Here is a 23286-nt window from a genome sequence, read left to right on the forward strand (position 1 = left end):
TGGTTGTATGATTCTAATACTGATCCAAATGATAAGATTTAATAAACTTTGGGTAGAAAATAGGCTAAATCTTATCAAAGTATTGCTTTTGTTTAAGTTTTATTTATTCATGAGAGACAGAGATAGAGAAGCAGAGACCTAGGCAGAGGGAGAAGCAGGCTCCATTCAGGGAGCCGGTGTGGGACTTGATCCCAAGTCTCCAGGATCATGCCCTGGGTGGAAGGCATATGCTCAACCGCTGAGCCATCCAGGCATCCCCAAGTATTGTTTTTAATTAATAACTGAAATCTCATAAGGAAAATGTATTTGAGTAAAGCTTCCTCTTCACTGTTTTAAAGAAAACAAATTACTTAAAACGTTAATACTTATTACATTTTACATACATACATACAAATTTTAAAGATTGGTACTGTACAATGGTCCCAGTTAGCTTAAACAACTCATTGGGATTTTAAATATGGAAGGAATGATTTGTATTGTAATTTTCCATCAGGCCCAGATTCTGTCTTATAAATAGGATTTAAGGGATATGGGTGCATGAAGGTGGAATGCTTGTATCAATGTACAAATTCCACGTGACAGGGTGTGGATTTGAAATTGCTCAGATTTTCTAACTAACAGAAGTTTGCCTGGCTAAGACATTGGATCTTCCCTTTGTAGAGCTTTTACATGGGGATGGGTAGTAGCACAGTCACAGGATCTAACATTTAATCCTGGGCTAGTCTGTCCTAAAACATAGCATTTTTAAAATGATCCATAGGTAGATGGTCTAGGACTACGTCGTTGTATCTTAGTCCAGTGATACAAACTAATCGCCAAAAGATGATAATTGGTGGGGGAGATAAGGACCCCTTTCCTTCTTTTCATTTAATACCCTGAAATGTGGGTCATGAAACTTAAATTATGGAAGTTTAGCCAGTATTGACTGACCTCAGCAAGATTCTCTGATTTAAAGTTTAGCATCTTTCTTCAAAGATGGATTGTTGTGTACAAGTATGACTCAAGTAACATTCTATACAGTGTTTTAACAAAGTGAACTCTGAAGAGTCTTTGTAAGCAGTCTTCGAAAAATCTTAAGCTATGGTCTTCAGAAGACATTTGCTTATGTTGGTTACTTACTGCTTCTGCATTTGTCTAGCCTGTTTTATCTGTTGGTTTATAAACTGGTACATGGAGGGCAGGGAAGGACTGAAGAGGCAGACAGCTCCAGGTGTGTAGGAGGCAGGCTTAATAAGCAAGGTAACTTACTTAGGAAGTTTGTCTTGGGTAGCCACAAGACAAGTAGATCTCTGCACCTGCCTGCCACTCTTAAAAGTTTATACGGAGACCTTAACTGGGTTCAGTCACACACACAACCCAAATGGTGTCAACACCTTACTTTTTTTTTAAGTCTATGTCCTTGGAACAGCTCCCAGTGTGTCAACAGTAAGCAAAATGTACATTCCAAAGACAGGAGGGGGTGAGAATCTTTGCTTCAATCCAGCTCACAGGTCAACCAGCAGTACTGTGTTCTGGTGACCTCTAGTAGTTTAGTTGTTTATTGCATTTAGTCCTAATCTGCATTCTATATGGTGTTCTATATGCTCTAGTGATGTTTGTGGTTATTTTTAAATTAGGCTTCAGACTGCCAACATATTACCCCTCTGCCTGGTGATGTTACACTACAGTGCTGCTTAGGCAACCAGTTAAGCAATCCCAACAGAAACTCATTATTTGTACAGGCCATCCCTACTGTTACGTGGGCTTCATTAGCACCCCATGGTAACTAATGCATGTTAACACAGATAAAAGACAGTTTTGATAGTAGCTATGAATTTGTTGTCACTTAGGAAGTAGCAGATAGAAAAGCAATGGTCAAAGTCTATGTCCAGTATTTCATCCACTGAGTAAAACATGAAGGCTTCATATGATGTATAGGCTTGATGGAAAATTCTCACAATTATGGAAAAGACAAATACAAAAGCACAATAAAAGCTGTTAGCCAACCTCCACTTAACCAACTTACTGAATTATTGAAGCCCATGACTCTTCAAACCTATTGAGTTTTACATTGCCAAGAGTCAGCTATTTTGTTCCCAGACCTGTGTCACTTGTCATTGTATTAATGAAGTATAAGCATCAAAGTTATTGTTGCAATGAAAATGAAGTAAATGCTTTTGAAAGGCTTGTAAAAAAAATAGCTTTAAGAAAACAGTTGTCAAGTTAGGTGTGGTTAGGACAACTGAAGGCTGGAAGTAGGAGGGTGCTGTGAAATGAAAAAAGTAGTGTTTTGTACTTAGGTTGCTTTGCTTCCAGGTTTCTTTAAATTAATTCACTTTAAAGAAACTAAAACTGGGAATTGTAAAGGTTAAGTAAGGAATATGATTTACATAGGAACAACAATATACTCCCAAAAAAGTTCCTAGTTCTACAACAAAAGGTTGGCAAATGAAGGTACAATTCTGCCTTATGTTATAGTGAAATCTGTGATAGACATATGTATACATATATACATATATGTTCCATTTTTGAGCCCTACTTGAACTGGCCTTTTCAGCTACTTGACCAGCTGCTGATCTCAGACACAGTGCATTACCAGGCTTGTTCTGTATTCAAATTCTGGATTCACTTGTCTAGAGGACTCTAGACTAGGGAGAGGTATTTGTGCTGCTGCATTATAGTTTTGCCATAATTAGAACTGCCAGATTTATCAAACAAATATATGACATGCAATTAAATTTGAATTCAAATTCAGTTATTCACTTAAACAATGAATAAGTTTTTAATGCCTAATATTGCATGTTTTCCAGTATTTTATCTGGCAACCCCAGCCATTTATAACCTAAAGAGCAGGAATTATGACTTAAAAATGAAATACACTTCATATTACCTTAGACATCTTTTTTTTCTTTTCCTATCATGAAAATAAGGCTAGTCTTTTCCAATTCTAAAGAATGCTATAGAAGTGGGACGCCTGGGTGGCCCAGTGGTTGAGCGTCTGTCTTTGGCTCAGGGCATGATCCTGGGATCTGGGATTGAGTCTCACATTGGGCTCCTTGCAGGAAGCCTGCTTCTCCTTCTGCCTATGTCTCTGCCTCTCTATCTCTCTCTCTGTGTGGCTATCATAAATAAGTAAAAAAAATAAAATAAAAAATAAAAAAAAATCTTAAAAAAAAAAGAATGCTATAGAAGTTTAAAAGAATATCACTTAAGCTTTTCCCTCAAGAGTTTCATAAAAGGGGGCAGGGGGCACCTGGCTGGTTCAGTTGGTGGAATGTGTGACTTGCTCTTGGGGTTGTGGGTTTAAGCCCCATGTCAGGTGGAGGAATTACTTAAAATCTTTAAAAGGGGGGGGGGGCAAAAAAGGTTATGGTTTTAAAATAAAGTACTTTAAGAAATAAATGCACTAGAATGTATGTATTTCTGCAAATACCTGGATTTGGTAAAAACAATATAAATGGCTTTACCCTTCAGCTAATTAAAAATCTCCTTTTGGTCTAAAAGGATCAAAATGTAGGAGACTGTGGATATTCACCAGAACCCTTCATTTTTTCAATGTCTTCATCTGTTTCCGGGCTGCTCATTGTGGATGCTTTTTCTTGATTACTACTATCAGGATCTGTTTTAGATGGTTTGTTTTGTATCTCTAATAGCCGTGACTTCTTCAATTGCCATCCATCATCGGTATCTAAAGCTTTACGTTTAAGCATCTGTGGTGTGCCGCTAGCTGGGCTAGCTTCAGGAACGTCAGTGTATTCTACCATTAAGGTCAGGTTGTCTATCACATTGAGCTGGTGGTTGGCAGTGCAGCTACTTTTAGAGATATGCCTGTTTTTCAAGGAGATAACACATGAATGAAGAAATTCTTGATCTGGAAAAAAGGTCCGTAAAGCTTGACAAAGAAAAATGTTCTCCTGAGGGTCTTTTTCGATGTTCTCTCCTAAACAAAACAATTCAAAATAATATTTGTTCTACAAAGCTTTTGTATTATTTGTTGGTAATGTCAAAGACTTCAACTGAACAGTTATATCAAATCCTCTAAATTGAGAAAAGTGGTATGCATAATCCCAAATTCTAATTTCCATGCCACTATATTCTAAAAGAAAATTTAAGTTGTATTTTTTAATATCAACAATATAGTAAAGCTATAGTAATACCAAGTTCTTTGTTAACAAGATTTAAAAGTATTAATAAAACTACTATTTTTAACCCTAAGGTTGATAAGTTCATCAGTTACTGTAGCCAGCTCATCCATAATTCACATCAGTGAAAATTTCTTTTAAAGCACAAAAGGTAGTGATGTGTAAACTTTTTACTTACGTGCTGCTTGGGTTTGTGCCTGTTTTCTTTTTTTAATTTCCCGTTTCAATCTGGTTACATCCTTTAGTAGTTTCTCTACTGCTTGCTCACTGTATTCTACTTTCTTGCATATACTCTGCAAAATGAAATTAAGGGCATAGATAAAATTCCAAGTTGTGTAGGAATCAACTTGGTTCACAAATTATAGAAAATCCTTTGTGGTACACAGTCTCAAGTATTGTTAGCCTTTATATATATATATATTTTTTTTTAGATTTTTTTTTTTTTCCTTTTTAAAGAGAGCACACAAGTAAGGGCAGAGTGGGAGGGAGAGATCATCTGAAGCAGACTCCACACTGAGCATGGAGCCTGATTTGGGGCTCAATCCCACAACCATGAGATTATGACCTGAGCTGAAACCAACAGTCAGATTCTCAACCAACTGAGCCACCCAGGTGCCCCTTACTGGCCCCTTATAAATATTTTATTTTGTTTTGCTATTTTCTGAAAGAACTCAACAAGCACTTATATGGTGCTTTCTATTTATAAAATGCTTTCCAGATGTATTAACTTCCCATTTATACACAGCTTTATTGTACAAATTATCTGCTTAATACACAAATAAAAACCAAAAAAAAAAACCTTGTTATTTTGAAAGAAAAAAAATAACAGTATTTTGAGAGATGCGTATTTACTGCAAACATTTAAGAAACTGACAATAAAGAAAAGTATGTTTTGTTATGAAAGAAAACTATTACAGACTTTTAATTAGTATAAAAGAAACTACTTTTGAAAAGCAGGCTGGCCTTACATGTCATCAATTTTAAACACTAATTAAATACTCTTTGATTTCATTTGGGAATATATTTTAAAGTAAATAACATAAATTTATATAAGATAATGTTTCTAAGTATACCAAATCAAAAGAAACTAATTTCTAATCACTGGGTAATAGGTTGTTACATCTAGTTTTAAAATGTTAGTTTTTTACTCCACACTTAGCTTTAAAATGGATACATTTTAGGATATCTGCCCAGCCTACTTCTCACCGTTTTGTCTACCATGCCATAAAAGTTCACCAGTAACTCCTTGACCAGCTTTCACCCTAACTGACCCAAGCAGAGCTACCTCATAGCCAGCTGGCAAATCCTAATGCCTTCTGAATAGATCTAAATGCAGTTCTCTGGCTGGCTAGTGAATGAACAAACAGATCTGTTTATACTATGAAGGAAACCGATGTATAGACAAAAAGGGAAAAAGTAAGTTCTGATGGCATTCAGGCTTCTGGTTCCAATTCTTTCCTGAAGCTCAGCTGCTTTCTGCCTACAGTTTCTGTAACATACCTTTACATTCCCTATTTTAGCCCAAGTTGGTACTTTTGAGATAGGAGTTCTAATATATTGCTATATGAAATATACTGCCATTAAAAATAACTACAGAATATGGGGATCCCTGGGTGGGCTCAGCAGTTTAGCGCCTGCCTTCGGCCCAGGGCGTGATCCTGGAGAATATGTAGCAAAAATGCTTAATGCTTTTAAAATGAAAAATGCTTAATGACATAAAATAAAAATCATGACACAAGTTTGTAAGTCCTCATCACTGTCAACTATGTAAAAGCATGTATGTATTTGGAAAAAACTAGAAAATGTGGCAAAGTGAAAATAGTTATGTTACAACAATGGGATTCTGGATGTTTCTCTAAGATTCCTGTATTATTCACATTAAAAAATAGTGTGCAATATTAGTAGTGTAAAATGTATTAACTTCTCTTCATGTACTATATCCATGGGTATGGTGGCCATGGAATATACTATCTCTAAATGGAAATCTGAGTAGTTGAGTAACAGTCCCAGTGACCATACTTTTGGGGCCACTACTGAAGCCACACTTCTCCTAGGCTGCTCTTAACCAATAGGAGTATTAGGTACAAATCCATCCCTGTAGGACAACTTTGCTGAGACTCCCATCAGACTGGCTGAGACCTCTCTGGCCCTGCAGTCTAAAGTTCTCTCTAACCACCTGTCCTCCCTTACTGTCTCCTTTCTCAGGTGTCAGACTCAGCATTACAAATCTCCCTGCCTGCTCTTGCTCCTCCCTCTTTATCCTTCTCAGGCGTAATAAATCTCTTACATGTCTAATCCCATCTTGAGGTCTACTTCTCAACTGATACAATGAGATAGAATTTAGTACTGTGGTAGATTGTTTTGTTCTCAAATACTACTTCCCTTTATATCCTGTAAAAGGATTATATATCCTTGACTACTACCATGAAATAGGGATATATAATCTGGCCAATGAAATGTGAGTGGAAATGACATGCCAGTTCTGAGCAGAAGTTTTGAAAGCTGTTGTGAATTTCTACCAGCTTTTTTGTTTGTTTCTATTGTCATGAGAAGACCACATCCCATATGAGGGCTGCTCCCTCAGTCTGGAACCTAGAATGAAGATGGCACTTATACCAGGAGCAAAACTACAGCCAAGGTATATTGTTAGTGAAACAACTTTTGTTTTTGTAGGCCACTGAGATTGAGGTCTTTGTTACTGAACCTAAACTGTTACAAAAATATAAATCCAAATAAATGTCAAGTTGTCTCTAAAAGATTTCAGTTATCAATTTGATATGAACTCTAGAAGTAGTCTTTAAGTGTCTGAATGTTAACTTACCTTTAATTCCTCTTGTAAAGAAGCATACATTTCATTTATTTTATGTACCTCCTTTAAAGATCCATCTTCTGTAAAAAATTCAGAGCTGTAAAAATTACCATTTTGTCAGGCAAATATATAGAACTAATTTTAATGCAACAATGAAAAACTTATTTGTAGTTGAGCAAAAGAAGATTCTTTTTATACTGGTTTTGTAGGGATCATATTTTGTCAACCTCCTTGTTCGAAGCAAAGCCAATTAGAAAACTTAGTTCGTATATCTTTACATTAGCAGACTTTGAAGCCTCTTAAGTACTATTGCCAGGACTCAAAAGAGGTTAACTAAAAATAAATACTGAAGTAGAAGGGAGGGGGGTTCTTTCTTGGCAATGGGGACCAGTCAATTTTTAAAATATTTAAATGAATTTAAGTCATCACTGATTCAAAGTGGGAACATTATTTTATATACCAAAAAGAAAAAAAAGGTGAAGGCATAGTTTGTAAAATATCCCAATTGAGATAAATGTAAAACTGCACTTCAGAATCAATGAAATGTGGTATTCAATTTCTATAAAACTGTTAATCTTTATGGAACACAAAAATAAATAAAAATCTAGTCCTTTATTCTCAATTTCCACTCTAGTAAGCACTCTATACTACCAGTGTTATTTCTGATATTAACTATTCCCTTAATAAACACAAAGTTATAGCTTAACAGCCTATGAATAAAGCCTCATATTCTGTCCTTACTTAATATTCAGTCTAATTTCATGCCTTTATAATCTAAATTGCTGCCTTAGAAAATTATTTTGAGACTAGCTACTATTCTTAGAACACACATGCTGACACACACAGGCTACACAACAACCCCCCTTCCCTTTTTTTGTATATTATAAATGTACAAGTGTTGGAAGGAAATGTGGAGAAAGGAAAAAAGTCTGGTTTACTTGAGGAAGATAGTCATTAGTTTTCCTTTCATTTTTATTCTATGTAATAAAAAATTAATGTTAAAAAACAAATAGGAGTAAAGTTAGGGGAAGCAGTTGAAGAATCTCACCTATGTGTTTTTACTGCTCGGCTAAAACCAGTAGACTCACAGGAACCTGATATAGTCTTATAACCCAGTTGTTCGGACATGCCCAGATTGGCCACCACTAAAGGTATCCTATGAAAAAGGCTGAAGAAATAAAATTTAGAAGTATAAACTTAGAATAAAGTGAAATATTACTATCCACCTATTATAAACGCATATATACTTATATATATTATGTACAGATAATACATATAAATACATATAAAAACGCATATATACTTATATATATTATGTACAGATCCCCTACAAGATCATAAAACAACAACAAAAAACCATGCTATACTACTTACTCAAGATAAAATTTACTGACTTGAGGCAAATGCCTTTTAAAAGTGGTGAAATGTGCACAGCCTTAAGATAGTTGTGTGAAAATAGTACTTTAATGGCTATTTTAACATGTAAAAATAGGCAGTATTGTTGAGATTTATTCTGTCTTCCATGAATAATAAAATTAATTTTAGTTGGTACTCTTTTACTTAATCCTCATATTCCATGAGAATGTTATTTATATAACCTGGGGGGGCGGGGAGAGTGGCTAACTCATTTAAGAACGACCTCGCTTCCTTGCAGAGGTTAGAGAAAACCTGCTCAAATACCAAGGCTTAGTTCCATACTATGTCTTTTAGCAACCAGTATCTAACGTACACCTATTTTTTCCATCTTATGGTAAATAATAACAAATCCTCAGTGCCTAAAACAAAGAAACCCATTCCATACTGGGCTTCTAATTTCTTTATCTAACCATTTTTCCATCTATAAAGAAATATGGTAGTCCAACTTCAGAGGGCTATTGTTACAATGTAATGCAATAATATTTGAAAATATTTGATAAGAGGCAAAAAGTAAATGAAAACATTGGGTAGGGCAGCCCCGGTGGCGCAGCGGTTGCTGCAGCCCAGGGCGTGATCCTGGAGACCCTGGATCAAGTCCCACGTCAGGCTCTCTGCATGGAGCCTGCTTCTCCCTCTGCCTGTGTCTTTGCCTCTCTCTCTCTCTCTCTCTCTCTCTCTCTCTGCATCTCTATGAATAAATAAATAAAATCTTTAAAAAAAAAAAAACATTGGGTATATTTTTTTATTAACTGAAAATAGCCAGTGACTGGCCAACACTTACCCCTTTTGAGGTTTATATAGGGCATGCTCCAGCCGATGAGTAGAGCAGCTTTCTGTTATTATGCTTGGTGTTAGCAGTAGAAAAACAAGTTCCTGGCTTGAAAGATGCTTCTGTAAGTTTTTGTGAAGCAGTCTCTCTCTAAATGTCATGATCTGGTCTGAATGACGTCGGAATTTGTACCAACCAACCACAGCCTGAGAGAAAATACAGAAAAATATCAGGTGTATACCTTAATGATTACAATTATTGTGTCTTACTATCATAATTAAGCAATAAAGTTGACAGCCTTAAAAATGGCTTTCTTAAATTTAGCAAGATTTAAGACATATATAAACAAAGCGCAAACTTAAGTATACGCTTTATTTTTTTAAATTTTACTTTAAAGATTTTATTTGAGAGAGAACAAGAGAGAGTGAGCATGAGCTGGTGGGGGAACGGATGGAGGAGAGAAGCAGACTCCCTACTGGGCAGGGAACCCAACAGAGCAGGGCTTGATCCCAGGACCCCAAGATCATGCCCCCAGCCAAAGGCAGATGCCCAACCAACTAAGCCACCCAGGTACCCCTAACACTTTACTTTTATAAAGTAGGCAAACTGACTTACAGTCAGATTACTTTCCATTCAGTTACAGGGCTACCATTTTACTCAGTATACATGAGAAAAAAAATTCCTAAATTCCTCTAGTTTCTTTATGGTTATTTTTGCTCTTTTAAAATCTTAGTCTTTAGGGGCACCTGGGTGGTTCAGTCAGTTAAGCATCTGCCTTCAGCTCTGGTCATGATCCCAGGGTCCTGGGATTGAGCCCCATAATCCAAGAGAGAGCCTTTTCTTTCTCTCCCTCCACAGCTCCTCCTGCTTATGCTCTCTAGCTCTGTCAAATAAATAAAAATCTTAAAATCTTAGTCTTTGGTCAAATCTTTAAATAGAGAAAATGTCAATGAAAACAAGTTAACTTCCTGTTTGGGTACTTGGTCTGCTAAGTAAGTAAACTGAATCCAACAACTTTTAACTGCTATCACCTATCCAACAGAGTTGGTTTCAAAATGGAGTAAGATCATATGAAATGGTTTTATAAACTGTTAATATCTGAACAAACTTCTTAGTATTAAACTTTTTTTTTTTTTGAGATTTTATTTATTTATTCATGAGAGAGAGAGAGAGGCAGAGACACAGGCAGAGGGAGAAGCCGGCTCCATGCAGGGAGCCCGATATAGGACTCGATCCCAGGACTCCAGGATCATGCCCTGGGCCAAAGGCAGGCGTTAAACCCCTCAGCCACCCAGGGATCCCCCTAAACTTCTTTTTTTTTTCTTTTTTAACTGGAAAAATAAATCTCATTCACCAAGAATTAAATAATTATAAAAGCAACCACTTTGCTTAGAGATGTGTATGACAACTTCAGCAACTTTTAACAGAGGAAATTAAAAGGACTTCTTAAAAGATTTTATTTATTTATTTGAGACAGAGACAGAACATGATCAAGAGGGAGAGGCAGAGGGAAAGGGAGAAGCAGGCTCCCTTCTCAATATGGGGCTCGATCCCAGGAGCCTAGGATCATGACCTGAGAGGAAAGCAGACACTTAACCATCTGAACCACCCAGGAACCCTGGATTCTCTTTTTAAAACTAAATAGTTTTTAGAAGTACATTTTTTTAAAAAGATTTTATTTATTTATTCATGAGACACACACACAGAGAGACACAGGCAGAGGGAGAAGCAGGCTCCATGCAGGGAGCCCGATGTGGGACTTGATCCCGGGTCTCCAGGATCACACCCTGAGCTGAAGGCGGGCACTAAACCGCTGAGCCACCCGGGCTGCCCCTAGAAGTACATTTTAAATAACCAAATACAATTGGGGGAAAAGCCCAAAGCACTTTCATCAAAGGATGTTTTGTGAAAGAAACTTCTTTTACGGGATGCCTGGGTGGCTCAACGGTTGAGCTTCTGCCTTCGGCCCAGGGTGTGATCCTGGAGTCCTGGGCCAGGGCTCCCTGCATGGAGCCTGCTTCTCTCTCTGCCTGTGTCTCTTCCTCTCTCTGTCTCTCTCATGAATAAATAAATACAATCTTAAAAAAAGAAAAGAAAACTTCTTTTACTGAATCTACTTTTATTCTCAATTCAGAGATCAAAATGTTTTAAGTACCCCCCTCCCCATATTGTGTTTGGAAAATACAAAATACTTGTTGATCACTCAACAAGTCTTAACTAAACACCAAAATGCTGTGGAGGGTTCTACGTAGCTAAGTGCTAGTAACTGCAGCCATGTAAAAAAAAGAGTAATGAATTAAGTCCTAGGATAAATGATACTAGCAAAGGATATGGCAGGGATGCAGAAGAGGAAAAGATTGATGCTAATTAGAATAGCTGAGGATGCGAACAAAATCAATACTTTAAATCACTAGTTTTGCTCTCAGGGCAAAACTTTGGATTTCTGGAAAGAACAAGCCTTTCCTCACCTGCTTTAAAGGACACTGTGAAGACAAATGCTGCTTCAAAGTTGTTAAAGTATTATACATTTTTAGGAGCTGAAAATAATACATATAATACCAAACAAACAAACAAAAGGTTAAGTCAGGGAATACCTTTTTGACACTCGATAGTATTTTCCTCAGTGCTTGCTCATTTAGTTCACCAGAAGAGTTATAAAAGCTGTAAAAGCCAAAATAAAAGGATTTCAAATTGGCTAAAAATATGATCTTATTAGCACTTTTTAGTTACCCCTTACCAAACCAAAATCCATATATCCACTTGCTAGTCAGATGAAGTTCTAAAAATATTAATAGAGAAAGTCCTCAAATTAACAAACTGAAAATGGTAGAAATATGAGGCCCATAAGCAACAAGAAAGGAAAAGGACTGGAGAAACTTCAAGAAGTCTGGGCATCACATTAAGCTTAAAACAAACTACCCATTAAATATAAGAAGTTTTAAAGTCTACATAGCCAGTTCACAGTTCATTCACAATTTACTTAAAACTTTTTTTTTTTTTACACTGTTGATACATACAAAAGAATGTATGAGTAATGAAGCACAACAACACAAAGACAGTTTATTCACTGCAAATTCCAAAAGCTTTACTTCTATCAAGTTGAGAAGTGCTTTAGGAGTTAGTTGGCTTTGGGGCTGAGGGAGGGGAGCAAGCGGTTTAGATACTGGTTTAGTTTTGTGGTCTTTGTTCTGTTGGAAAGTCAAAGATGTAGGGAGAATTGAAAGATAATTCTAAAATTTTCTAAAGTGTTTATTCCAGCTTTCTTCCCTTTCCAATAACAGGGATTGCAGATAATGTTTTCCTCCCTTTCACATTCACTGTGATCAACAATATTCTTTTCTATGATGGTGAAATATCTGTTATGCAAAATCCTTTATAAAGAATATTCACAATAGGCTTTTACTGGCAGTTCTAATGTGTTCAGAAAATTTTAGTTATGTCAAACTGAAAAAAAACATCCTAATAAGCGATTTTTTAAACTTACAAAGACATTAAAAATTTTCCATCAAAAAATTTTATTTTTTTATTATTTTTTTTTTTTATTTTATTTATTTTTATGATAGTCACAGAGAGACAGAGAGAAAGGCAGAGACATAGGCAGAGGGAGAAGCAGGCTCCATGCACCGGGAGCCCGATGTGGGATTCGATCCCGGGTCTCCAGGATCGCGCCCTGGGCCAAAGGCAAGCGCCAAACCACTGCGCCACCCAGGGATCCCTATCAAAAAATTTTAATGGGAAAATAGACAAAATGAAGTGCTCCACCTACCCAAAGGGGATTTCAACTGATCAAACATATCCCTCCACTTTACCTACTTATTCTAACATGAATACTCTGAATACAAGAGTTTATTCCTGTATTTCTCTAGCAAGATCCACTTCCCACTTCTCAAACTGAGACATAAGGCAATACACCAAGAAATAATAGGATAACAGTGTACACATTCTGTGCAAGTACTGATTTTATGTTAAGTTCCTGGGATGGGGGCATTTTTATATAGAAATATATATTGTGCAGAATTCATGCATAATTTTTTAAGTGACTAAGTTTTAGGTTTTAGTGGACTGTTTTCCAGGTGTTTATCCTTTAGATTCTTGATAAGAAATTCAGTGTTTTTCAGTGGAAAACTGAGAAGCAATGTTATTAAAGCAGGGCTGGCAAACTTTTCTCTAAAGGGCCAGATAGTAAATATTTTAGGCTTTGCTGAACACAGTCTCTGCTGCATATTCCTCTTTTCTTTTTGTTTTTGAACAACCCTTTAAAAATGTTAACTATTCGGGATGCCTGGGTGGCTAGCAGTTGAGCATCTGCCTTTGGCTCAGGTCCTGATCCCGGGATCTGGGATCGAGTCCCACATCGGGCTCCTTGCAGGGAGCCTGCCTCTCCCTCTGTCTATGTCTCTGCCTCTGTGTCTCTTGTGAATAAATAAAATATTTTTTTAAAAATGTTAACTATTCATAGACGGCCCTATAAAAATGGGCCATACTTTGCCATGCTCTGTATTGGTACATAAAAAGTGGGTATTAAAGCTTATCCAACTGGGACTCCAAGAAGTATGTATCAAAAGGCTTTAACATGTTTACCTGTTATTATTTAAAACGAGGAAGAAACACCATGGTATGCTGTTGGATTAGAACTGAAGAAATCCTCATTCTTTTAGTTTTTGCCCTACCATTAACCAGCTCTGTGGCATTGGTTATATCATGAACTTTGCTGAATGACAGCCTTCTCAGGTGGTTCTCCTTATGCCTCCCTCCCCTTTATCTTGTAAAGCTAAAAGGCTGAGAATCAGATGGGCTTCCTCCATTCTAAGATTTTATTAAGTTGGCATAGTTATTTAAGGCAGTTGCCAGTAAATATTGAATCACTTTTTTTTTCACTCTTCCTTCCTAATCTTTTGCTGGTCCAGAGTACCCCAAGGAAGTATTTTTTATGAGTCTCCACCAAGAATCCCTCATTCAACAAATATTTTTGTATGTCCACCGTATGTAAAACACTATCCCAAGCTCTATCTCTTTCTGGTATAGCAGTTTAAGACCAAAGTCTTCATTTCTGTCATCTCTTACCACAGATCTTTTTCACCTTTACCACATGCTCCACTGCAATTCTCACACAACCTTAGCAATGTGTACATACAGTGTGACTATAAGATAGTAATGCTGATTTTTCAAATACGTTTTATAGAAATCAAAGCTATTTCATCAAAACTACATATTATGGTTACAAGTGTTTGAAAATCCATTTATGTGTGTACTTTTCTGTATGTATGTTATACCTCAGTGAAAAGTTTTTAAAAATATCATAGCCTATTAGGACTACTTCTATCTGTGGACTAAAAACACAAATTTTCACCATAGGAAGGCAACAGGAAGCAGGCTGGATAAAAAATCTAATCAAATAACAGACAAAAGATTAATAAATATGTGATAAGTGAGAAGACAAATGATGAAATAAGCCGAATAAAAGAGTAGAAAGAGGGCTGCTGTTGATGTATGAGAATGTGTCACTGAATTTACAAAATATGTGATGAGGTGCTGGGTGTGAGAAAAGCAATCCTCTAGGTAAACTGATACCTGAGAGTGTGTGTGGAGTACAGCTAAAGCAAGCATATAAATACAGAGAAAGAACTATTAGAGTTGAAATGAACAAGTGACTTTTCAGGTATTTCCTTTAAAAGTCTTTTATTTTTTATCAGTACCACTATGTATAAAGGATAATTAAGGTATTTGTTTTAAAAACTACTTCATTTACAGACAGTAATTTTCTTAATGGATCATTTACTGCCTCTTACTACTTACCTGAAAAGCTGATAGCATGGAATATATTTCTGGATGTCTGGAAAAAAGGAATTTTGTGCTATGATTACATTAATTATCATTTAAATAGTATATATTGAGCACTTCATATATAAATAGCACATAGCTTCAAAGAAGTACTTTAACATGATCTCATTTAATCCTTACAACAAACCTATGAGACAGATGTTTTATCATTCCTTCTTCTGTTTTAAAGATGCGGTAATAGGCGGAAAGAATGGTGGAGCCAAAATTCAAACCCAGTGTCTCAGGCTTAACTAGAACACTACATTCCCTCTAAACAGGTTTAATAATGAACAGCAACACAAGAGATCAATTCAAAGTTGGTATATTTTCATTGAATTCTAAGAAAGGTTATGCTCTAGTTTTACTCATTGACAACAACAGCTGTTAAAGGGATTATCTTTTGTTATCCCAAGTAGTTCCTTCATAAAGGATTTGTCAATATTAACTATAGACGAAGAAAAAAAAATGATATCTTTTAGGAAGTAAGTTTTATTCTTGTTAATAAAAATACATCTAAATACATCTAAATACTGGTAGCTGCAGATGCTGTGCAATGAAGATTAAATTCTATTGCATAAGACACCATTATAAATCTTGTAAAAAGCATCAAGATGAATATGGTGTCCCCTCGATCATTCCAAACTTTCGGATCTTTCAAAATTATTCAAGGAAAAACAGGAGTGAAACATCCACATCTGGTAACACAGAAACTTATCAAGAGAATAGAAGTTCTGGAGCACCTGGCTGGCTCGGTTAGCAGAGCAGGTGACTCTTAATCTCAGGGTTGTGAATCTGAGCACCACACTGGGTGAAGAGATTACTTTAAAAACAACAACAAAGACAATACAAGTTCTTCTAGGCTTCCCACTTTTAAGTGTCCCTTGTGTCAAAAAACAAATTTACCAGACATAGTTTTCTGGATCACTGCAACAACAATCATCTATTTGAGATAGTTCCTGTGACATGTTCTATTTATGTGTCTCTTTTGGTCAGATCCTAGCCAGATTACTAGAAATTTTTTTAGTCACTTAAATCAAAGACATTAGTTTGATTACAGAGAATCTGTGAATCTTCAGCTAGATGAGGAAACCCATTATCAAAACTGTTGAATAATTTCAAGTAAACATCTGAAGGCTGGAGATACCTCTACAGGTTTGTACCTGCAAGTGCCATCTTTAGAGAGACTGAAATCATGAAATCATTTCAATAACTTTATGTGTATATTAATAAAAATAATTCTATTTAAAAAAGGAAAAGTGATCATTTTCTTTAGACATTTTTCTTCTAGCAAATGTATGTTACCCTGATAAATCCCTGTGTGGAGAACAAAACAAAACTGACAGAAATAGTCTTTGTTACTGATAATTGGCCAAATATACACTGGTATAGATAAGGGAAAATAAAAAAATGATGAAAACCTCATTAACCAAAGCAGTACAGTAATTTGTAGATCTTGGATTTTTCGTTAATGATCCAACATTTTAAAATAATCTGAGCAAATACTTACATGTTCCTACAGCACTTGCCTAATACCTTGAAGCTTAGCATTGTTCACAGCATAATGGAGTTGCTCAATAAATGGCTACTTAATTAAACTCCTCAAAATATGTTTGATTACCCTGGGTGGCATGCCAATTACAGCTAGAGGGAAAATATGCCCCATGAGTTGGTTTTTAAAGCTTGTGTCTGGGGGCGACTGGGTGCCACAGTTGGTTAAGCACACCAGACTCTTGGTTTCAGCTCAGGTCATGATCTCAGGGTCCTGAGATTTGAGCCCCATGTCAGTTCCAACCTGTGCAGAGCCTGCTTCTTAAGACTTTCCCTCCCTCAAATAAATAAATCTAAAAAATAAAGCTGTGTCTGAACAGAAAAAATATATATATAATTAACAAAGTAAAATCACAAACTATAGAAACATGGATAACACATGACAAAAGGCCAACTACCTTAAGCTGTAACATGGTATTACAAATCAGTAAGAAAAACCAAAATAATTCAGCAGAAATACAGTCAAAGCATGCAATATAGACCTGTCCTTGCCCCCAAAGTAATAAACATATAACCTCGTCTGTAATTAAGAAATACAAATTAAAATTACTTCTTTTCACTCATCAAACTGGCAAAGATTAAAAGATTGGTAATATAATACCTAGTGGTGGGAACAGTATGGGGACCTAGGCACTTTTACATATTGTGGGGTCTTTAGATAGCATGACTTTTCCAAAGACAATGGTCTACAAGGAATTTGACTTTCCAATAGACTCAAGGCAAACTGTTTATCATATTGTTTGTATTAACAAGTCATTCATAGCTGATTACATAAGTGATGGAACGTAGATACAGTGGGAATATAGAGCCATTAGAAAGAAGGGCAGACTATACACAATGATACTATTCTGTCCTAATAGAACAGTACCCGTAGAGATATTTATCTTGGAACTATTTATCCAATGGGAATAGTATAATCCCATTTGTGAAAGTAAAAATATATACACACTTATATACTTATGTTTTGTTAATGAGCAAAAAAATATTATAAAACAGTGGTTGCCAAAGAGTCTGAGACTGAATTTCTGTATTTACATAAATATACATTTATGTACATATGTAAATTTACACATATGCTTCCATTTTTAACCTTTTAAAGTGGCAAACAAAAAATGACATACAGGAATATAAACTGATACAATCTTTCTGGAAAGCAATTTGCTAATACTAATCAAGAACCTTAAAAATGCTCATACCTTTTGGTACCATAATACCACCCCCAGGAATCTATGTATAACAAATGTAGAAAAATGTATAAGGATGTTCACTGTAGTGTAACTTAGGACAATGAAAAACTGTAAACAACTGATTATAATTTAAAGGACTGCTGAAATCAGTAAAGAATACAATGCAGTCATAAAAAATGACAGGATTGTTTAACATGGGGAAGTGGTCATGACACAATCTGATGTCATGATGCCACATTTTTTATGTAGCACACCACCAATACTGTTTTTCAAAATATGCTTAGAAAAAATTATATGTTAGATAATCAGAAAACCCCCTATACATTTTAAAGCTCCCCTTTCCCTTTCTTCCTGAGAGAATAGCTACCATCTGCTGCAGGTGCTTCAGGGCCCTCTCCTCAACCCCTCTGTAGGCTGGCCTTTCCCTCATTACAATTCACAAGTTACTTAGGGTTTTCAGTGATCTAATCACCGTTTTTTTTTTCATTTTTCCTCTTCCAACTTTTCTGCAGCATTCAATGTTTTTGTCTGAACTGTTTTATTATTTATTTTTATTTATTTATTTATTTATTTATTTATTTATATTTATTTATTTATTTATTTATTTATTTATTTAGTCTTGCTTGCTGGTTCCTTCTCCTTTTGCTGGGCCATCTTCCTGACACTTAAATATGAGCAGGAGCTACTCCATCCTTGTTTCCCCACGGTAGTCTTATTTGCATCCTATGTCCCACACTCTTGCTTTAGCAGTCCACAGCCATAATTTTCATTGATAAATGAATGCAGTAAAATCTGCTTTAAAATGTTTTATTTATTTTTTAAAGCAACTTAAGAAATAATTTATGCTGATCCCATTCAGCATAAACTACCAAATGTAAGAGACACAGAAATAAATGACTCACCAATTGTATAAATAACTTCAACATCATCCATTTGGGAATCAGTAATACTATTCTTGGCTTCACCTTTCACTTCCCCCAGAAGAAAACCTTCCTATAAGGATAAAAATAAGCAGTATATAGAATACCGTGATTGACTTACTACTCACTTAACTAACCAATACTTCCCAAGTGTTTCACAATGTATACAAAGTGTGTGCTACAGCTCCAGGTATGTAAAAGACCAGGTGCACTTCCAGTGTAATTGGGAAACATGAACAGTAGAGAGACTGCAAATAAAATAATAAAATGACAAGAGATTGTAAATACCATGATTTTACCACACCTGTAACACTAAAGGCTTAAAGCCAGGAATGAGCATACAATGTTTGAAGGAGGAGCAGAGCAGTTTGCCTTGAACAGAGAAGGCTCTCTTTTCTGAGTAATGAAATCATAAATAGGAGTAGCACCAATAACAGGACATCCCAAGTAAACAGTCAAGGACTCTGGATTACTGGCATGTGCTTCTTCTAGCAGCCAGTAGAAGCTTCTGAGCTATTAAGTAACACAATGATTAGTGTTTTTAGATAAAAAATTGTACAAAATATTAAACATCTGGAATTCAGTCTGATTTCTAAAAGGAGCTGTTGAGCCCTGTTTGTTTTAAAAATGCAGACATTTGCCACAACAGTAATGAGGTCTTTGAATTTCAGATTTTTCAAATATTTTATTTGGCACATTTAAAGAGTCTATATGCTTAAGAGACGATAAAGGTTTTAACTTCTTTATGAGTAGTTAAAAATGCTGCCCCCCACCCACCATCATTTAACTGTTGTGGTTAAAAAACCACAAACAGAACGTTTCAATAATGTGAGTCTTTCCTGGAATCTAGGGGGGAAAATCCAGAACTCTATATAGTTCAGTGTTCTAGGCAAACCCTGGGAAAGGAAGCAGGGTCAATGCAAGTACAGCTATCCGGAAAACCACCTTTTAAAGATGTAAGAAATAAGGGCCTAATTCCATGGTACTTCTCAAGGGCTTATATTTTAAGCTACAGAGATTAAGGATCCACTCTGTGTTTATATTCGCAGTAAGATATTCCAAAATAATTTCCACAGCTACACATTTTAAATCGCCATATATTTGCTGTTAGCTAGGTGTTACTTTACAAGGTTATTTAAAATTGTATACATGGGGGATTCCTGGGTGGCTCAGCGGTTTAGCGCCGCCTTCGGCCCAGGGCGTGATCCTGGAGACCGGGGATCGCGTCCCACGTCGGGCTCCCCGCATGGCGCCTGCTTCTCCCTCTGCCGGTGTCTCTGCCTCTCGCTGTGTCTCTCATGAATAAATAGATAAAATCTTTAAAAAAATAAAATAAAATTGTAGACATGAAAGATATCAATTCCAACCTTATCAGGACTGTGCCAAAAAGCAATTTTGGATAAAACAGACCTTGTAAAGTGAAGGGCACAATTATCTAACAGAAATTAGAAGGCTCTGTTCAGTATGGTATTTTCTAAACTGTACTCGCATACTAAGCACTTAAACAGAACACACTACTTCTCAGGCTCAAAGTTTTAGAGTATTTCTCTGACTTCCTACAAGTTCTTTTTTAAGACGTGTGCTGTATTTACACTACTACTGCACCCGGAGATTTTGAACCTGGCAGAAGCAGAAGAGTAACTAATATCTGAGGATAAGCTGAAGTATTTTAATGGTAACTGAATGCATCAGAGGCCTCACAATTCCATCAATTTGACACCACTGCAAGCCAAGTCGGCAATCTGCTCTACCAAGTCAGACTTCCTCGCCCACTAGGTTTGGGAAACCGCCGCTGACTGGACGCACCTTCCACGACTGCTCACTAGCCCACCACTTCCACAGACACGCACGGCCGCCGCCGCGCACGAGAGACCCGGCGGTCCTGGAGAACTACTGCCGGCCGTCAGGAACGGAACGTTAACCGGCCACCGTCCTGGCGGAGCTGGGAGAACGCTCTGCGGCCCCGCCATCCTTCCACAACCAACTTTCACCAGAGAAAAAGGGGGACGGGACTGCTGGAAGAGAGACGGCGGCGAGCGGGACACTCCGGTCGGGGGGAATCAGACGCCGGGGAGGAGGAGGAGGAGGGAGAGCTCGTCCGGGACAGCCCAGGCGGCGGGAGGCACACCTAGGACGGCCCGGGGGCGCGGAGGGGGCGGAGGGGGCGGAGGGGGCGGAGCGCCAGGGCAGAGAGCGCGCGGGCGGCCGTCGGCGAGCTCGTGGGCGCGGCCCGGGCAACGGCGGCTGGGGGGGCGCCCGCGCGCCGGGCCTCTTCCGGGGCGACGCCGGAGCCCGCCTCGCCCCTCGGCTCACCGTGTCCGAGTCGGTGTTGAGGTGCTGGAACGCGAGCGCGCCGAGCACAAAGCCGGACAGCACCGCCGACGTGCTCTCGCCCTCCATGCTTCCGCGAGCGCAGCGCCGGCCGGGGCGGAGGCGGGGCACGCCGGGCCGGGTCCTTCGGCGTCGCGGCGGCGAGGCGGGGCCGAGGGAGGGGGCGGGGCCTGCGCCTGCGCGCAGGACGCCGCGCCCGCCGCCGAGGGGGCGGGCCCGGGGAGGCGTGGGCGCCCTCTGCTGGTGGGGGCGGGGGGCGGCCCGGCGGCCCCGGGTAAGCCGGGCAGGGCGCTTTGGGTTCCTCCCGCGCGGCGAGGCGTGAGTCCCAGAGCGGCCCCGGTGCAGGTGCAGACTTCGCCCTAAAGGCCGCTGGGTGTAGGGACGCCTGTGCAGAACACGACGGAACGCGTTCGGGGGCCCGGGCCCGCTGCTGCTGAGCGACCGCGGCACAGACGCAGGTTGTAAAGCCTGAGCGATGCTGACAGAAGCGTTGCTTGTATCATTGCAGGAGCACAATGGAAGTGCCCTGTTTATGGTTTCAAAGCGCATGATGCTGCCTTCTGCTCACCGAAACTTCTAGAATACTAGTACCCTGTCAGAAATCGTCTCTTCCGGAACTCTTCAGTGATGTTCCATCCCGTGGGGGCGCGTTGGGGCGATTTGGGTTTCCTTGAAGGTTTGCTAAGTTTTAGAAAACTAAGGACTCTGAGTAATTGAAGGAATACGCTGATTATAAGCATTGTTCTGACAATAAATGGTATGTAAGCCACGCTGGGCTGGGTCATTTGATATCAGTGGTAAGGGGAGTGGGATGACCAGGGCTTGACGATAGTCCACCCACAAATATGTAAAGCTTAAATGATTAAAAGTCAGCAAAAATATCAGACTACTGAATCGAGTTAGCATTGCACATTTCTGGGTTTTGTTGTGTGGCAGCCATGTTAGGCTGAATAACACCTTGAAAACAGATTTATAGAATTTTGGGTTTATTACCTAAAATTATCTTGCCCCCCCCTTTTTTAAAAGCAAAATTACTGTTTATGAAAAGGTTTTTCGATTAATTTCTGTTTTATGAATGGTAATGATCTTAAGTATTAAAAAATAAAAAGACCAGAAATAAACCCTGAATATAAAGTCAAATAATTTTCAACAAGGTTGCCAAGATCGTTCATTAGGGAAAGGACAGTGTTTTCAACAATTATAAAAGAATAAATATAGGCGCCTCCTACACTACAGATAGCAATTAGCTCATAGTGGATCAAAGATGTCAACATTTAGACCTGAAACTATGCATTCTTAGAAGAAAACAGGGGAAAAACTTAATGGCATTGGATTTAGCAAAGATGTCTTAGATGACACCAAAGGCACAGACACCAAAGTAAAAAGTATACAAATTGTACTTCACCAAATTAAAATCTTTGTCAAAGGATACTATCAAGAAAGTGAAAAGGCAGCCTACAGAATTAGAGAAATATTTGTAAACCAAATATCTGATAAGAGATTAATGTCCTAAATATATATTACATATAATACATATAATAATATATATAAATAATAATTATGTAATATAATATATAATTATAATTATATAATTATAATATATTATAATATTTTATATTATATATAGCTATATTATAATTATATATTAATATAATAATTATATATTATTATAATAATATATAATATAATATAATATATATTACAATTCAACAACAGTACAACTCAATTAAAAAAGGAACAAAGAACTTGAATAGACATTTCTCCGAATAAGATACACAGATGGCCAATAAGCACATAAAAAGATAATCATCATTAGGGAAATAAATCAAAACCACAATGAGATACTACTTCATATGCTACAGGATGGCAATGGTATAATAAAAAATATATTTGGTCTTTGTCCCTGTATCCAGGAATAGTGCTCCTAAAACTCATGGAGTTCCCAGTGTGATAGAAGTATCTTTTTGCTAATGTGACTCTTAGGGTGCAAGAGCTAGGTAGTGCAAGGATGGGAGCTAGTTGCCTGAAAGACCAAACCTTGGTTAGATTGGAACTTTTAGCTGCACTCCTGACTTCTTAGGTGAGAGGTGCTGGAGCTTAAGTTTAATTACCAATGGCCAATAATTCAATCATGCCTAAGTAATGAAACCTCCATTACAACTCCTTAAGAATAGGATTTCACTGGTAGCCTGAGTGGCTCAGTGGTTTAGCGTCACCTTCAGCCCAGGGCCTGATCCTGGAATCCCAGGATGGAGTCCCATGTGGGGCTCCCTGCACGGAAACTGCTTCTCTCTCTGCCTCTTTCTCTCTCTCTCTTGCTTGCTTGCTTATGAATAAATAAATAAATAATCTTTTTTTTTAAGGG

At 37.7% G+C, this 23286-nt stretch overlaps 1 protein-coding gene across 6 annotated transcripts; it reads right to left on the reverse strand.

Moving 5' to 3' along the window:
- Positions 1-2769: 2769 nt before the first annotated feature.
- On the reverse strand, positions 2770-21895 carry ABRAXAS1 (abraxas 1, BRCA1 A complex subunit). 6 transcript variants are annotated; one of them, XM_041758484.1, is made up of 10 exons: positions 20904-21015; positions 20397-20602; positions 18573-18663; positions 14912-14948; positions 11710-11776; positions 9128-9321; positions 7979-8098; positions 6943-7027; positions 4300-4414; positions 2770-3919 (listed from the first exon to the last, which is right to left on the reverse strand). In XM_041758484.1, exons 3-10 carry the CDS (start codon positions 18601-18603, stop codon positions 3486-3488), a joined length of 1083 nt encoding a protein of 360 aa, XP_041614418.1. In that variant the 5' UTR covers positions 18604-18663; positions 20397-20602; positions 20904-21015; the 3' UTR covers positions 2770-3485. The 6 variants fall into 6 exon arrangements, with proteins under 6 accessions (XP_041614418.1, XP_041614417.1, XP_041614415.1 ...); XM_041758483.1 differs by having other exon boundaries at positions 20397-20605; positions 20904-20997; XM_041758481.1 differs by lacking the exon at positions 20397-20602 and having other exon boundaries at positions 20904-21895.
- Between the last annotated feature and the right edge of the window lie 1391 nt (positions 21896-23286).

Source organism: Vulpes lagopus, chromosome 6 (genome assembly GCF_018345385.1).
Source record: "Vulpes lagopus strain Blue_001 chromosome 6, ASM1834538v1, whole genome shotgun sequence".
In the NCBI taxonomy this organism is placed as follows: domain Eukaryota; kingdom Metazoa; phylum Chordata; class Mammalia; order Carnivora; family Canidae; genus Vulpes; species Vulpes lagopus.